The 19,018-nt window shown below is 37.9% G+C and overlaps 1 protein-coding gene across 2 annotated transcripts in view; it reads left to right on the top strand.

Annotated features, from left to right (window-relative positions):
- The first annotated feature begins 13,772 nt into the window (after nt 1-13,772).
- The window catches only part of LOC136849212 (uncharacterized), a 188,180-nt gene continuing 182,934 nt past the window's right edge, over nt 13,773-19,018 (top strand). The window contains exon 1 of one of the 2 annotated variants that reach the window (XM_067122398.1): nt 13,773-14,411. Coding sequence is in view for 1 of the 2 variants with exons in the window: in XM_067122408.1 (XP_066978509.1) it covers nt 14,411 (1 nt within the window). In the remaining variant the exon portion in view is untranslated. The remainder of the gene's footprint in view (nt 14,412-19,018) is intronic. The other variant, XM_067122408.1, reaches the window with a different exon arrangement.

Raw genomic sequence — 19,018 nt, forward strand, 5'->3', positions numbered from 1 at the left:
TGACCTCTTCCGGTGTGGAAGTTTTGATGTAGGAGTGGGGTCTTCATTTTACGGTCTGCCACACCAAGTGTGGAAAAAATGTTCACACTCTTTTTAGGGGTTTATTGTGGTCAAATATATTAGTTTCCAATATTTTATGAGTCATTGTCCTACATTCTTGGCCATTTGCATATTTATATATCTGCTTATATAAAAATGACTGAATAAAAAGCATCAAAGAATGGTTGTTTGCGCCGAATCATGAAGCAGCAGAAATTAATCGGAGCCAGGAATGTCTTGATTGACATGTCGAATGCAGACGACTTCAGAGTGACAAGCAGCTTTAGGGTTCCATCTAATTATGGTAGCTTAAATTTATTTAAAATTGTTTTGGTAAATGTAAAAAATTATTGTGATTAACTTAGGGAGGTTGCAGGAAATGATCTTGAGACTGAAGGAAAACTATGGGTTAAATGACTTTAAAATTTAGGCTAGCATGGAAGTCTGTGCTGTGGAAATGTGGCAACACTGTATTATGGCAGTGGTTGTGATACAACGTTTTTTATCACTTCGTTTCGTTCACGTCCATTTTGTTACATGGAAAATAGTTTTACGTAATAATATAACACGATGTTCTAAAGATTACAGTGACTGTTTTTAATGCCATTACGTAAGACTTATTCCATCTTCGAACAGAAAAGTAGATTAATCAGGCATGAATCGTGCGTCAGGCAGGTGATCGAAAAATTATGAAACTCTGCCAATTCTAATTTGGGAGACTTTGTGCAATGTCTTTTTTACGATTCAGGGTAATTATCATTTATAAGGTGAATATTTTGGTTTAATAAATAACAAATAAAATATGCGCCGAAGTTTCTTCCGCGCAATCGAGTTTTCTGTACATCGTATATGGCAAAATCCACTGCCCTTTGCAGCTAAGCCCCACCCACTGCTTGCGTCACGACCATCCCTTGAAGCTGACTGGTTGGCAATGGATTCAAAAAGTTGGTTAATCTGTGGTTCTTTTCATCTTCATTAATTTTGCAATGGTTGTTTTACCGAGCTGAAATACGTTCTGCTGATTATCAAAAGGAAACGTTATGTTATCCCCTGAAATAAAAATAATACGCATCTCCCTAAAACTGGTAAAAAAAGGAAAATATGAATAAGGTCAGGAGTGTTCCGCGATGCTGCAATGTTGTTCTTCGTAGATGAGGTTTACCTGAATACGGAGGTGACACAGGGAATGTATTGCGTTCGAATCGGTGCAGTTGAATTACAGGGCAATAATAATTACTGCCTGATATTGTCAAGCGTGTTCGCCATTCTAAACTTAAACACAAGGACTTTCTCAGAACTATGCAGATTGGTATTTCATGTTGATTTTAGGAAATTTTACTGCATTTTAATCGCCATAAAATCTATTTCATTGCAATCGTTTACACATTCGGTGAGATGACAAGCAGTGACTACACTCTACTAAACCAGAATATGCCTATGTTTAACTTAAATTTACAGTATAATAGGCTATACGAGTCATATTGGATATAATTTGCTGAGAATTTTCTTAAGGACATTTTCTCCTTTCGAAATAACAGGATCATAAAAAATAACGTAGACGTATAGTGTCCTTTGTCTTTTTGTCAGTTTACGCAGCTTATGACGTTTAGATTATAGGCCTATCCCTATCTTATATTCATCTGTTTTATTGTGGTTCTTTTTGTGGTTATTTTTGTTTTTATTGCTGGTGTTATGGTAGTTGTAGTGTCTTCGAAAAATTTTCATATTGTAATCTAACATTGCAGAATAAACATAGACCTATTCATAAAATACTAGTGTAAAGAATTATCTGTCTACTATTGTTAATTTAAATTTAGCAATTTGTTTTAACTAAAAGTAATCGAGATCTTTATGAATATAGTTTACGCTAGAATATTCTCCTAACAACAACAGAGAGAGAGAGAGAGAGAGAGAGAGAGAGAGAGAAAATATACCGACTCTTATGTCCAACAGGGTAACCTACAAGAATGCCCCCAAAAGCAAATGGATCATGGGCTACTCGCAGACTGGTTTGGATCATCTCATACATAACTTTTTCAGCTATCATTTATTTTTTTCTTATTTCGTTAAGTATCTTATGATGCTTTCCTACCATAGCCTTCATTTTCATAGAAATGCTACAGCAGCCTTATATTTACTCGTCACAGTAATATAATTTGTTATCCCTTTTGTAAAAATATTTTCAATATAATTCATTGCGAGCAGTTCGATAGTTGTGATTAAAGCTGAGACAGCCCTATGATTGGTCTATGTGTGCCATCGGCTACATGCCCACAAACTTTATTTTTATTCCCTGTGGTATATATAAGTGGCTTTACAATTACTATGGCCATTGACGCAAGTACACATGTATGTGCACAGTAAATGCACGTGATTATACGTGTACATTTCACCGTATGCATATGCACTGTATGTCGTGGGGTCGGAGCTACTACATTAATTAAAAGCTACTCTATTTCCAACAGATACGGATGGAAAACTATTTGCAATAAGAAATTAACATGTAGCCCCATGCCCTGTCATCACCTGAAAATGTAAGAAATTGACGTGTAGGCCCATGCCCTGTCATTGCCTGAAAATGTAAGAAATTGACGTGTAGGCCCATGCCCTGACATTGCCTCAAAATATAAGAAATAAACGTGTAGAACTATGCCATGCACTGTCTCAAAATATAAGAATTTTATATGTAGGCCTAATCTTACAATGATATTAGCATTTGATATGCAGGATTATGATGAATTAATACCTAATATCGGAACTGGCTGCATAAGTCTGTGCTTCATTTCAATTAACGTAGTCTATGTGGAATCGTTTAAGTAGGCCAACACCAATTTAAAAAAAAAAAAAAAAGCAAGACGCTTGTATTTAGGCTGCGCATGATCAAAATAAAAAAAGATGCACATACAGAATGATCAATCTTTATAATCTATATATATATATATATATATATATATATATATATATATATATATATATATATATATATATATATATATATATATATATATATATATAAATGGATGTATGTGTATATATGTATGTATGACTTGCTATCTCAAAAGTACACTGTGGGTAAGACATCACTGGCACCAAAAGGGGGACTGGGTGTGGGAAGAGTGTGACATGTAGAAATAACTGAAAATGACAGATATTAGTGTCTAATCCATAGTTTTTGAGGTCACTAAGATGAATAGTGACACTTCCAATGCCCTGTAAGTCCAAGTTCAACCCTGATAGGAAGGGGGTGAGAGGGGGTGGGAAGGGGGTGACATATGAAGATAACTGAAAACAACAGATATTAGTGTTTGGTTCATAGTTTTCAAGGTCATTGAGATGAATAGTGACACTCCCGGTGCCCTTTAAGTCCAAGTTCAGCCCCGATAGGTGGGTGAGAAGGGATGGGAAAGAGGTGACATGTAAAAATAACAGAAAACGTCAGATATTAGTGTCTAATCCATAGTTTTTGAGGTCACTGAGATGAATAGTGACACCCCAGTGCCCTTTAAGACCAAGTTCAGCCCCGATAGGAAGAGGGTGAGAAAGGATGGGAAAGAGGTGACATGTAAAATTAACAGAAAACATCAGCTATTAGTATCTAATCCATAGTTTTCGAGTCACTGAGATGAATAGTGACAGTCCCGGTGCCCTTTAAGACCAAGTTCAGCCCCGATAGGAAGGGGGGTGAGAAAGGATGGGAAAGAGGTGACATGTAAAATTAACAGAAAACATCAGCTATTAGTATCTAATCCATAGTTTTCGAGGTCACTGAGATGAATAGTGACACTCCCGGTGCCCTTTAAGACCAAGTTCAGCCCCGATAGGAACGGGGGTGAGAAAGAATTGGAAAGAAGCGACATGTAAAAGCAACAGAAAACGTCAGATATTGGTGTCTAATCCATAGTTTTCGAGGTCACTGAGATGAATAGTGACACTCCTGGTGCCTTTTAAGACCAAGTTCAGCCCCGATAGGAAGGGGGTGAGAAAGAATGGGAAAGAGGTGACATGTAAAAATAATAGAAAACATCAGCTATTAGTATCTAATCCATAGTTTTCGAGGTCACTGAGATGAATAGTGACACTCCTGGTGCCCTTTAAGACCAAGTTCAGCCCCGATAGGAAGGGGGGTGAGAAAGGATGGGAAAGAGGGACATGTAAAAACAACATAAAACGTCAGATATTAGTGTCTAATCCATAGTTTTCGAGGTCACTGAGATGAATAGTGACGCTCCCATTGCCCTTTAAGTCCAAGTTCAGCCCTGATAGGAAGGGGGGGGTGAGAAAGGTGGGAAGGGGTTGGCATGTAAAAATAACCGAGAACGACAGATATTAGCGTCTAATCCATAGTTTTTGAGCTCGCTGAGATGAATAGTGACACTCCTGATGCCCTTCAAGTCCAAGTTCAGCCTTGATAGGAAGTAGGGGTGTGGAGGGGTGAAAAATAAAATGTCAAAAAGCTGGGCAATGTAATTGAAGCAACTATCTTAACAGGAGAGAGAGAGAGAGAGAGAGAGAGAGAGAGAGAGAGAGAGAGAGGGAGAGGAAGTGAGAGAGAGAGTAGAGGGTGTGTTGGCAGGAGGAAGAGAGAGAGAGGAAGAGAGAGTTTACCAGTTGTCATCCAGAGTATTTCCAGGCAGCACTGGGTTGATCAGCTAATGATATTATATAACTTAATTGATATATCTCTTATTGGAGATATTGGCTGCATACTTCATAATTCTGGGAACCCAAATCTGTGGTGTCATCGTTCATGCATGGAGCTTAACATGACTGAAAGAAATTAAATTCTTACTGGCAATCATTTTGCACTGTTAACTAGTGTGACGTCATTCCTCTTTCGCGAGCTAGCCAATCACTGGCATGCAGTAGGTAGGGCTTGGCTGCAAAGGCCATTGATTTTGCTTATAATCAAGGCCACCGAAAATAGATCTATCCTTCGGTGATCTCGGTAAAATGCTGTATGAGCCCCGGCCCATGAATCCTTAACCACGGCCCGGCGGTGGCCTATCCTAGATTGTTGCCAGAAGCATGATTATGGCTAACTTTAACCTTAAATAAAATTAAAAACTACTGAGGCTAGAGGGTTGCAATTTGGTATGTTTGATGATTGGAGGGTGGATGATCAACATACCAATTTGCAGCCCTCTCGCCACGGTAGTTTTTAAGATCTGAGGGCGAACAGAAAAAGTGCGGACAAAAAAAGAGGGGATGGATAGACAATAGTTTTCTTTTCAGAAAACTGAAAAACACATCAATGAAAAGAGGAAGATATGCAAATCCTCAAGGTATAAAAAAAATATCCCCCAAAATTTCCTGTATATACCTACCACAAGACTCTGAAAGCGAATACATCATCAACCCTGCTCAGGACCTTTTTCCGAGACACTTGTCAAAACATCAGCTAATTTTAGCAAGTTCTAAATGTTCTTTTTTATATTTTTTTACTTCATACTGTAAAATTACAATTGCAGCTCACATAATATCGTAAAAGATAAGAATGAAAAATTCCCTGAGTATATATATTTATGGCTAAACATATTATACTGTACAAGATGTCCTGGGATGGGAAATGTACAGTAGCCTCTTCGCCCATGAAATTTTATGGGTGACGATTATTCCTGCGTCACTGAGCTGAGATGTGAATGTTGCCATAAGAGTTCCCATACAGTCATTTATGGCCCATTCATGTGATATGAATGTTACCTGCAAAATTCATTCAAATAACATGGGGTGAAAAAAGAATTTTCATATGATGCACACTGGTAGACCTCTTATAACATTATTATTCATCAAAGGATGCATGCCACCACCAAAAGGCTAACTGCTTCTGTGTTTTAGTTCTGACTAGCTTTCTTGTGAGTGTAAACATTATTCTTACAGCCCTTAATCTCATTGACATGCTTTGGGGGACACATCAGCAGGGCATCCTGAGATGAGCTTAAGTCTTTTTTCTCCCAACCAGAACTTATCACATTTGGCAAACCAGGGAGATTTGCTGGCACCATCTACCAACAAACATCCATACTGCCGTGAAAAAACATGGATGAGTTACTGGAGGCTTCCAAAGCCTTGCATTACATGGCACCTGCTAACTGTAAGACAAAGGATGCCATCTCAAAGACGACAAGAATGAATGAGCAAACACCATACATGGATGGCTATGCAAGACACAGCAAAAAGGGTGCTCTTAGCCAACAATATCATAACTCATGTGTATTCTATTTTCTTTGTTTTTGTTTTGAAGGGGGATGGGAAGGCCCCCTGCAACCATGCTGAACTGCCCCACCTCAGTTTAGTCGCTATTATGGAGCATCCTCATTACTCACTGACATTGCCTGAACAACATGGTCTGAGTCGCTCCTGTTACTGTTATTGTAAGCATTTCTTTTTTTTTTTACACACACACACACTGCATCAAAAGCTAACCAATGTACTCTAGGCATACTGAGCATGAGTTGACTTCTACAAAACAGTCAGGTTTCTTAGTTCTGTAAGTTTCCCTTTTTGTTATTAGCATAAAATATTCTTTTTGTCACTCCTAATGCACTGTGTAATTGAGGATCAATATATTTTAATTTCTTACCTGTTAAATGAATTAACTACTTCATCCAGGGGTTCTTCATCAGATACAATATTAATAATTAATAATGTGACTTGTTTTTCAAAATTGGTAGAATTATTAAGTGATAGTAGTACTTAGCCAAGTTTGAAAAAGAGCATCTGATCTCAGAGAATCCTTAGTTATTTATATTCCTGTAAAAGTTTCCTTGCATGAGAAATGATTTACAAAGCATTGTTCTTGTCACCTCTTCCCTTCTACAGGATGCACTCCTGGAAAACATAAACTATGTTCACTCCAGCAAGAGGGTAAAGAGATCCTGCTATTCTTAGGTTGCTGGTGGAAGGGTTCCTGGGGTACCTCTTGAAACTAATCAAGCCATAGAGAAAAGTTAAGGTGTGCCTGTTCACGATAAATTTGTGTTCATTCACACTTCATCAAGATGAGTTTTGTTATAGTTTTCTTCAAAGAGACATGTTCAAAAGAGCATTAAGAACATTCAAGGAAGAATATGAAGTCGGTGTAGCTCACAGCCACTGTAAATGTGTACTATCCTTTCCAGACATCCACAGTGCCTTTAGTCAAGGGCACAGCAGAGGGAGTAAGTCAGTGATCCAATCCTCCCTAGGTAAACTTGACTGGCATTAGAGCAAATTTCTCCAGAAAAACTGTTTTCTTAACTTCGCTAGCTACACCCTCGCTACAACAGGGAGCTCCCTACAATACCAAAGGCCCCAGCTTAAGGTACTGTATCTCAGGGTGACCCACCTGCCAGCTGTAGCTTTCTCGTAGACCAAGCCCAGCCACTCTGCTGACTTGGAGCTGGAAAATGCAGAAACCAAGAAGCTATAGCCTTTTTGCGTCATAATGAAACGTTTGCTTTTGTTAACATGATGTATACCAAATATGAGTCACATTATTCTCTTCTCTCTCCCTCTCGCCTTGTCTCTCTACACTGTGGTATTTCATATTTTGCATTTGTCCTTAGAATGTGCCGTTGACATCGTAAAGTCATGCTTTTTAAATTCCGAAGTAGATATAGATTTATCATAATGATAAGAATTTTTATCACTTTCTTGTGTTTGAAAATAAGTTATAATATTTTGACCCTTATGTTGCTCGCCATTTACGCAATTAACCTTTCAGCATAAATTTGTCTTAATTACGTGAGCTGGATTTGCCTCGCACTTTCTCCAGCTCCTCCAGTATTACGTCACTTTTGAGGAAGTTGGAAATGCTTTCTCATGTGATCGCTTTAATATTCGCCGCTCATAATGACTTGTCTATAGATGTGTCATCAGCCGTGAGGATTAGATATTTTTTCATTGAGTGATGCAAAGTGCCTGCAAGCAGTCATCTTTGAAACACGAATCCGTCAGCGTCATCCTCTTGTCTTGTCTTGAGAGGCGAGCAAAAAATTTGTATGATTATCGTTCTCTTTTCGTTTTACTTTGTCATTCTCTTAGCAATACGCAGTAACTAGCCCTTCATATCTTAAGAACCTGGTTAATCTACTGTTCAGAGTCTCTGAACCACTACCTTTTAACGATTGTTGATAGCGAGGTATTTAGCCCCTGTCAGTTGTGAGTGATGGTGAATTTCCTTTACATTCCAGTCTCTGAATTGTCTCTCTTGTCATGTTCTCTCAGCGTTTTATCCTGTTTTCTTCCAGGTTCACTTTCATTCTCCTTACCCGAGCAACCTACCTCGTTTGCGCTTTTATATCCCTGTGGCTTACTGAATGGAAGTCAGTATTCAAATCTCATTTAAGTCCCTGATAAATAGCAAAAACTTGATCCTTCTTCGTTGGTATTTAGAAATAAAGTAGCAATTATGGCCACGCGACCTCCTGAAGCAAAGAAATCTGCAGGCACAGAAATCCAGCCTTTATCTTTAGCTTACAGAAGGTGCGGTCCCATCTCCTCCTCCGCGCCGCCTGAGTCTAGCAAATCTTCGTGTATCCTAGCTTAGATATCTATGTTATGCCTCAGAGATCACTATTGATATTTTTAATGTTGTTATTGTATAACTTAAACCGTGGTTCTAATGTACTGAATGCTCTCCATCCATGTTCTTTTATTGATAAAATATGCAATTGTTAATTATTTATTTTTCTCTATATTTGTTTAGCTAGAATCAAGAATATTATTGTAAACTGGAAACTAGTTTAGGGTCAGGCTGTCAGGCATCTCACGAACCAATGTTTAAAAACCACAGCAGAGAGAAAATTTGCTCTGTTCCCTGCTCCTTCACATTACAAAAGCAAGTTATTAATAAATAGGGTAGTAAGTCCTAAGTTTATTCTGCGTATATTCATTCCTTTGTTTGAAGTTAATTTGAGTAGGTTGAAAGAAGTTTTGAGGGTCATCTCTCATGGAAACAACATGGTATTAAAGTCTGCGACATGGTGATTGAAAAGGCAAGCACAGTAAATGCTGATAATGAATAAGTTTGGAATCCGCCCTTCACCTGAATATAATATAAGTTAGCTTAGGATCGAAGACAACTGAAACAGTAAGGTGATTTTGAGACTGTCTTGAGAAAAACTGTAATGTACTTTTCTTTTTCTTCTCTTGGAGCACTGTCAACACTGCACTACAACAGCTATACAGTATATCTCGATCAGATTTGAATACTGACTTCCATTCAGTAAGCCACAGGGATATAAAAGCTTTAAGCACTTAGCTCAGAATAACCTGAAATATCTTTGTGAGCTTGCCGAGCCTCTATTATATAATATACTGAGTTTTTTTTAATAGGAAAAACGAAAGTAAAGGACACTCTTGCGCAGTTTCCTATAAGAAGAAAAATTGGAGAAGACGGGATTTTTATTGCTGATAGGTTTGTATTGGTAGGTACTTTCAAAATAAATTAAAAAATAATCAATAAATAGATAAAAATGTAGGTATATTATTAAAAAATGCAGGGGGACTTGTATTAGGGTAGTAATGCATTGCATCTTCGCTTGAACTGTTGAAGTTCCAGTTACACGACATCCTCAGCAGGGAGACTGATCCAAAGTCCGACGGTGTGAAGAATAAAGGACCTCTGCAGCTGACAAGTTCGACAGCAGCGAGGCACATTTACTGTGTTGTACTGTACATTGGTGCTGCTGTTCAGCAAATCTGGTTGCTCTCGGCAGGAAGAGGGGATCAGGGGTCAACTGTGAATGTGAGATCTCTCTGGTAAAATACAACTTACGTAAAATTGAGAAACAAAGAGACCATCCGTCGATGATCCAAGCTAATATTAGAAACAGAAACCTATCACCAAGGACCACTCTATCCAAAAGAGACAACTCTCTGACAGAAGCAGACATCCACACCGGAGAGCAGTAGTCTAGTAAAGGAAGCACAAATGACCTCAAACAGGTTGCATTGATTCTGTCACTGTTATAAACATATGAGGCCTTATGTACAATATCTAACTTTGGTGGAGCATTTGCTGACACTTTCATTAGATGTTTCTCAAAAAGTAAGATGTGAGTCATAAGTTACACCTAATTTAGAATAATTTAAGCTTTAGGCTCATTCAACAGAGTCCCATCCACCTGAAGGGGAGGACGGGGTGGGAAATCTGTCCGAGATCTCTAATCAGTAGTGTTTTCATTTTACTGGAGTTCAGCCTTATACCCCACCGACTACGCCATTCACTAAGCCGGTCCATGTCACGAATGAGACTAAGGGCAGCTTCATTTCTCATGAGATGAGTCTTATGGTTGGTGTTTGCAAAGTATTGTTCAGCAACTTGGATTCTTTCAAAAACTGTCTTTTTCTTCACGACGGTTTCAGAACTGTCTATTAGTATCTGGAAATTTAGCTGATCTAGAAAAATAAACCATATTTTCGTTTCCATTAATTTTCGTCCAAATACTAATCTACTTCTCTTCGCTAAGTTTTGCATATTATTTCTATATAATAGAGACAATATTCTTCGGTACGGTTGCTTTTCAACTTTTGGGTAGTGCAGCAGCTCTTCTCATATGAGTGCGAGTTTATTTGCTACAACAGCAGCAGTAACAACAACAACAACAACAACAACAAGAAACAACAATAATAGCTGAGATTGTGGGACACATATCATAGCTAAACACAAATGCCTATAGAATTGTGAGCTGGGGCGGCACCTTTTTTCCCCGTCCAAGCAAACCACAGAAGTGACCGGAAGGAAGGAAGGAAGGACGCGCTCCTCACCAAAGACACATCATGGAAAAACGCCACTGAAGCCTCAACGGGGAATTCTTCATAGATGAATTCTACTGAAGCGTGTGACCAAAGGCTCAAAAAATGATCATGAAAAGATGAAGCTTTTCTTTGTGTCATACACATATATAAATATATATGTAATTGCTCGCAAAGGTGACCTTTGAAAAGTTGGGTCAGCTATTAGCAGGGTCCATTTTGACTATGCACAGCAGATAGGAAAATGCTGAACCATTCGCATACCACAGGAAGTCGCAGACCTCCTTGGTGACAGGACACCGGCACAGAAAATGCGGTTTCAGTCTAAAACGTTCCATCAGCTGAACCGGTTATAAAATCCAGCTTTGAAGAAAGTATTCGAGTAATGTACGTGTGTGTACGTGTACTTCGTGACGCCTTGAAGTACAGAGGCGTGTCTTGTCGTACTTTGACCTCGAATGATGTCACGAAGAGTGTGTTCATTTGTGCATTGCATAATGAATATAATGGGAGGGATCGTTGAAAGATTGGGCATTTGCGATCCGTTAATTGTATAATTGAGCATGTGAACTGTGAAAATTCACATGGAGACTGTCCCAGAGGATTTTGTCAAGTGAGTACAACTCATGAACATTTTAGACTTTACTTTCAGAACTATGAACCCCTGTGGCAGTAAAAATTTGTTTCTGCAATTTTTACATTTACTGGTTTTTAATGTGACGTTTGTTCTTTCACAGGTATTTCCATTTCTCCCTCCTTCACGTTCCTTCTTCAAGGAAGGGAGTGGTATGACATTTTTGAGATGAGCTGATTTTATTAATTGACCTGTTTATGATTTGACAGATGAGTTATTTTCTGTATTCCCTTAAGTAATTGGGTGTTTATGATTTTGAACCTTATTTCCTTAGGAGAACTCTTGATAGGTGTGATAAATCATTCATTTTCATTCTTCGTAATTTTTAAGAAGTTATTTTCGTTGTTATTTTGTCAATAAAGGTTTAGTTTTGTACTTAGTATCTCATTTCAGTAGTCCTTAGAATTTAGTTAGGGAAAGGTGTAACTTATGATGTCGGCTCACGTTACACGCTATCACTCAAATATCTCGGAAAAGCGAGATACCAACCTCTGTTCACAGAACGGAGACTTAAATCAAGTATAGGCTCAGGATTGGCCTTTACACACACACACACACACACACACACACACACACACACACACACACACACACATATATATATATATATATATATATATATATATATATATATATATATATATATATATATATATATATATATATATATATATATATATATATATATATATATATATATATATATATATATATATATATATATATATATATATATATATATATAGTTCCCAATAAGTAAATGACAGGAAATAATCTGTATCCTTTTATGAGAAGATTCCTCTTTCAGAAGATCTTTTTCAAAAGTTTACTCAGTTCTGTTAATTATTTTTATATGTTTGCATCATTTCTATGATTGAAATCCAAACCGTACTTTATAAAATTAAAATGAAAAATTCCTGCTTTAGTAAACTTTCAAATAGATTCACTTAGCGATTAGATTTGGAGACATGCCACTGACAATAAATAACTTATGCATATTGTAATATAATATGTGAAAAGAAGTTCTGGAAATGGTCGTCAAAATTACGATTCTAATTTTGTTCGGTAATAAATTCTTACCTATTGACTGTGGCCGCAGCCCCATTTTCCATGTTACCTAAAAATAGAAGAGCATTTAGATATAATTTAAGGGGTCCATCACCATTATCATAAAAAGAATTATATACAGATTCAAGTGTGAAAAGGAAAGAAGAGATCAAAAAGAGAAAACCTGAAAAGAAAAACTGGTCTTCACAAACGCCGTTCAACAGACGTCTGGTGCCAGGTAGTCTTTATACTTCTACTACTGTAGATCAGATCGTGTGGTGGCTTCGCTTCCTATGCGCTAATGCTACGACTGCTATTTTAACAGGCGCATATTGTGTGTCGAGCTATTTAAAAACTTGTTTTATCGTTACGACAGCTATATCCAGGAAGGCGCTTTTGATATAACTGAAAAAATAGATACATATATAAATAAAGGCCCAGTGTGCAAATCACAATTCTGCTGAGCTCCAAATAAATGTGTGTAAATTAGATCCTTTCTCACTTTGCATTCTACTATAATAGTCGTCTTTGCAAAGGCAATGAAAAGTAGGCGTGAAGGTTCTCCGACCTCCTTTCATTTCAGAATGACCATTTTACTAATGTCGTCTTCCTCAAATAAGGCTCCTACTCTTAGCACACTACATATACTATAGTTTCTTTTCAAAGCAGATAAGTAAAAGAATTAAGTTACACCAAATACTGACGCACCTCAGCATACATACAGTTAAAAGTGCAAAGCAAAACGATATTGAGCGATAGGAAAAACTATTTCAAAAATCATCGCAGAAATATTGTACTTTCCTTCCATAAACTGAGGCGAAATCGTTACGATAAAAAAAAATAATAATAAAAAAGTGATTTTAGTCGTCGTGATACGTTCTTGTATCGTAAGTGCTTATGTTATTCGCCAGTGTTTCTCAGTTAGGCTGATATATTTTCAGCATGCATATATCACCTTGCAGTAGCTTCACTCTCCGTATTTCTGAGGAAGTGTCATGACGGACGTTGCAATCCCTTTCGTTTCTTCCTGTGCTCCCGATTTCACCTGACAGCGATATTAACCAGTAACAGGAAAGTTACATAGAAAGAAATAACATGAATAAGTGAAAATGATTCAGTTAGGTTGGTTATTGAATAAGACCTTAAATCACTATCAAACAGTGGCAGGACTATCCGTACGACAAAAAAGATAACAAAGTTTAATTGTGATTGACTGTGAAATCTTTAGTTTCCGCAAAGATCTAGAAAAGCTGCTGCTGCTGCCATTGTTTGCACGTTTGAGAGAGGGAAGAGACAAGTTGAATCGAAGCGCAGCCTCACTGCCGAGCGGAGTCCTGTATAGATCAGATGCACAGACCTGGCGAAGAGCTGAATGGGATCGACGAAGTCCCCGGGTACCCCTAGGCTCCGACGGCGGATGCTGTGCCGCTGTGCCACTGCTGCGCTGCCTGTCTCTCTCTCTCAGGCTTCAGTGGTGAACATGGACTGGTGAGGGTTGGACGTCAATATGTATCACGTCCTACATATTATCCATTCATTGTCTTTTATATCACCGTTCAAATGGTGTTTATAAGAAAAGCCTTCACCATTTACCAAGACTGCATGAGACCCAGAGCAAAGTGACTATTCACTATGTCTTAGAACTCGACAGCAGGCTGTTTTCGTTATAGATAACTATTCCACAGTTCCAGTGAATCGATGAGTGTTGAGTACACCACCGTTAGCGCTGTCTTCTGTGAGCCCGTTTGCAAACCAAAGACCATGGACATGTTCGCTACATTATATGCTGAGTTCAAGCAAATAATGTCAAAATATTCATTTAAAAAGCAGTGCAAGAAGGGGAACCAAAGTACTCAAGCATAAATAGATGGGAGAAAGGAAGGCCCAATGATCATATTTCACTGCTGAAAACCGTTGAGCAGTGAAAAGGACTTGTTTACATCCTTCCCTGGAAGTAAGTTCCTTCCAAATTATTTTCTGTTTTCAAAGATAGTTATAGGCGTAGTTTCCATTATGAGAATAATGTCTCTTTACACAACATTGATTAAGATAATGTTCACATTGTTTCTTTTTTCTTGAATTTTGCTTGTGTTTTGGTGGTGTAGTTAGCATCGTCATCAAGTATGTCTAGTAGTCGATCTCTGTAATACAACACAAGTGAGTGCAGGCTATCCACATATGCATTTTGGTTTATTTGGAATTGCCTACGGTAAACGAACTCCACGTTCAGAGACTTGCCGTCGTCTAGTCCGGGGCCAGTCTTTCGTCGTATAACATTTCTGAGAAACGGCAAACTGAATTTTCAGTTGCGTTATTACAATAAGAGTTTGGCAGAAGCAAACAGTTTTTCAGCAGTATTTGTGCACATTCATCCTCTCAATCTAAATAAAGGAAGAGCGGCCCCTGGGTAAGAACACTTCCACAATGCCGGTACTTCTTACAAATCAAAAGACGTCTCTTGAATTCTGGTGAACTCCTCTGCTTTTGATTTTCATGTACTTTATATTAAGGCTTTTGACTGTTGTGAAATCTCGACCACACCATTCCCCAAGCATCTTATGGGTATTTCTAACACTTTTGAATTTTAACATTCATCATTCTCTCTTTTCTCAGCCACTCAAGTCTCTTTAATCCCTCTTGTCACAAGATCAGATGTCCATAATAATTCCAGATTTCACAAGTTCCCGAGCTGTATGCTCTACAAATATGACACGAACATTGCGTCTTCAGATCAGATCCTTCTCATTGTGTCTTCCATTCATGCTGAGCTGCAATGAACACCATTTGCACAGAGAAGGTCTGGCGGAAGAACGGCCTCGGACAGCCAGCTTCACCTCCTGCGAACGCTTCCTCCTCTACAGTACATCTTAACATAACACATATACTTCACGTTCCACGAAACCATAAAGGTTTTTAAATTCAGTTCAGCTCTCCACCCACCCCTCCAAAAACTTGTACTTGAAAATTTCCACGTCCCTGCAACTTATTATCAGCCACCATATAATATTTTTTTTGATATGATTGCATTAAAGTCATTCATTGCCCAACAAATATGAACTTCGTAACTATATCATAATATGAATATTAAACTGCAAAGGATGCATAACATGTGTTCAGCTGAGATTAATTCTCGACTTAATCAGTCGGTCTCCCTCCCTCTCTCCCTCCCTTGTGTGTGTCTGCAAGCTTCACTTCAATCATAACATTTTCTGATTACGTGTCGCATACCACTGGCTCTAATCAAAAGTTGCTTCATCTCGTATTTAATCATCTTTGTGAAACTTATTCAAGTCATATTCAGTTTTCTCTTAAAGTCTCCAAACAAGTTTGTCATTGTTTCATCAAACATTTTTGATTGGCTGACCCTCTTCTTGACTAACCTTTTCTCTCGTTCTCCAGTTAAGTTCTTTTTCAGGTGCACCATGCCATTATATTTTTGAAATGATACACCATTGGAACTGATTGCCCCGTAGTGCATAATATTATCTTTTCCTCTGGCATGCATTTCCTTATGCAGCAGCTCGGCACTTTATCATTGCACCCACCCCATTAGTCTTTTCCTTAGTAGACATTGCTTTATTTTGGACGGCCATACTGTTACTTAAAAAGAAGCAAAACACTAGTATACCACCAACACCTCATGGGTTTCTATCCTTAATCTTGGACAATCCTATATCCTGACTCCATCATCATGACTTTAGTTGTATTTGCTACTGTGTACATATATATTTACCTCAGCCATTCAGAATATCACTAGACTACTGCAGCAAGACTCATAATTGGATCATATTTTGTATAATGCATTTTGCCGTAGGCTAAGCTTTCCTCACATATTCACTTTCTTCGAGACAACTTCTTTCGCTCCCTGCTCCTGCTCACACTTGTCAGGTGTTCTTACAATTTTGTCGTATATTTTCTTCATAATTTCCCCTTTTCTTTCCACTAACAGTACCTCTAGCTTTTGCGACGTTGTCTTACGTTCGTACAACAACAGTCCTAATAAATAATGATGATAGAGGAGTAGACTTCCTATTCAACAATTTTCATTGAAAGAGACTGGAGTAGATGCGGTATTTACTATTGGAATAACTTTGTCAATTCTTTTAACTTTCTTTCCTTCTTTTACAGGAATATTTATGAAAAGAATAAATATTCACCAAAGTTCATTTAAAATGAAAGGAAAGGTACTGTTAACTTTTGCTGTATAAATACTATTAACAAACAATGTGATGGGTTTCCCCTTTCTTGTGCTATTATCATTTCCTTTTCTGTAACACCAACAACCTTATTGATAATAATAGTATGAAGGTAGTCTGTTCTCGTTATCGACAAGCTGCATTGAGGAAGACCGCAGTAGATGCTGAGCTCCACTTAATTTTTTGTCAGGGGAATTTTTGTACCAAAGGTCATGGAGAATGAAATTGAAGTTCCTAAAGTCTAAATTTTTCTTGTAGTATGGGAAAAATTCGCTGTTATGGCTTGGAATGCTCATCAAGGCATCTTTAGGCTAAATGAATAATAATGGCTACAATATCTGGTAGTTATATCTGTTGTGAATAAAAAAAATTGCCTATTGCTAGGGGAGTAAATTAGGAATCAGGCCATGATTAACCTGTACGAGACAATCAGGTATTGGCATACTAACTCCCAACCTTATTGAGATGTTGAGAAGTCCTTAGAAGAGCAGCAGAAAGTATGAATAAGTTGGTCATTTTACTGAGAATTAATATTAATTTGGTTATTTGCATGAAAATAATTTCTAAAATTCTTAACCTGGAAATATTATCACCTTTCATTGATTTCTGTATCTATTACAGGGATATATGCACATAGTGAAATTCAGTTGTTTTACTTGGTTGTTGCCTTGGTACCACTTATCTAGTTCCTTCATGATGACAGAAGTGATTATGCTAACACAACCATTGTTTACAGGAAGTTGAGAGAACCTCCAAGCAAGTAAAATTTAGGAAATGACCCTCTTGACGTACGAACTGATGACGCAATAGAATTACTTGATGGAACACTGTCTGTTGCCATGCAGACACATCCCAAAATTCATTTTCTTTATGTATACAGATGTAAATCATCTGATGCCTTTGGTGATCGGGACATCAAAAAGAATGAGGATCCCACTCTTGCAAAGCTCCACAATATGGAATTATTAAAGGATATTCTCAAGATTTCAAAGACTTACTGGTTTGTGCTGGGATGAGATGACACATTCTTCCATGTCAGCTGTATGGGGTTGGCAATTAAGATGGTCCCTATAGTCCGAAGGCCCGATAGTCCGATTGGTCCGAAGTCCGAAATCAGCAGGTGCCCGATAGTCCGACGGACTTTAATCAGTCCCCACCCCCTCCATAGCTAATTGGGGCAAAATTGTAACCAGTAAACACGTCGGAATGCCGGCTTAGACCAACGACTATCGGACCTTCGGACTATCGGGCCTTCGGACTATCGGGCCTTCGGACTAACGGACTGTAATCATTAAGATCCCCAGAGGAGATCCTATTGGTAGAAGAGATCTTTTCGGTGCAGATTTCCCAAGCTGATTTAAGGGCAGGTTTAGGGAGATCAAGGGTTTGGGGTGGATTGCCTTAAGTTGGAGAGGGAGTCTCAGTTCCTTGTAGACAAGAAGATGATCATTACAGTCATTGAGAAGGACCTCAAAAAGTACTACTGAGGCGACAACCAAAAGAAGAAAACTGGATTTACTTAATCTATTGGAAAGACACATACCTATGTTCACAGTATAAGGCTGATAAAAAAACCATCAAAATTTCAGAATAAAAATGGACACCCATTTGATTTTTTAAAATAAAATTAACATCATTATATATTACAGGAATATCAGAAGAAAGAACTAATTATGTAGCACAATTATTGCCCTGTAGATAGACAAAATACATCAGATTATGTGTATACATATATATATATATATATACTGTATATATATATATATATATATATATATATATATATATATATATATATATATATATATATATATATATATATATATAAGGAGCCTCGATGGCACAGTTGGTTACAGCAGCAGCTTCGGGCTTCGTAGAGGTCTGTATGCGCGGGTTCAAATCCGCAGCCAACTGATCAGAGAGGCGGACACTTTGCTATCCGTGTAGACACCCCGGGATTATGTATGTAATCAACGGATAAGTTTGCTTAAAAAGCAAATGGGTGTTACAGACTAAATACACACACAAAACAAAGCCACACTAACATCTAAAAAACATAACAAACATCTCACACGTTTTGAACTCTCGACCTACCCGCGCAACAACTTCTCGCTGCTGGGAAGAAAGGGTGTTGGGTCTGATATGATACATGTACCATACGCTACCGGGGTCTAAGCGATGTCAGGCAGGGCAGCCGATCGAGACTACGGTCTACCCAAAAGCCAAATCAAAAGTCCTTCAAAAGAAGGCATCGTGCTTACCCCATACGAAATGGGAAAAAGCACGTTAAAAGAAGAAGAAGTATATATATATATATATATATATATATATATATATATATATATATATATATATATATATATAT

This window comes from Macrobrachium rosenbergii, chromosome 2, assembly GCF_040412425.1.
Source record: "Macrobrachium rosenbergii isolate ZJJX-2024 chromosome 2, ASM4041242v1, whole genome shotgun sequence".
Classification (NCBI taxonomy): Eukaryota; Metazoa; Arthropoda; class Malacostraca; order Decapoda; family Palaemonidae; genus Macrobrachium; species Macrobrachium rosenbergii.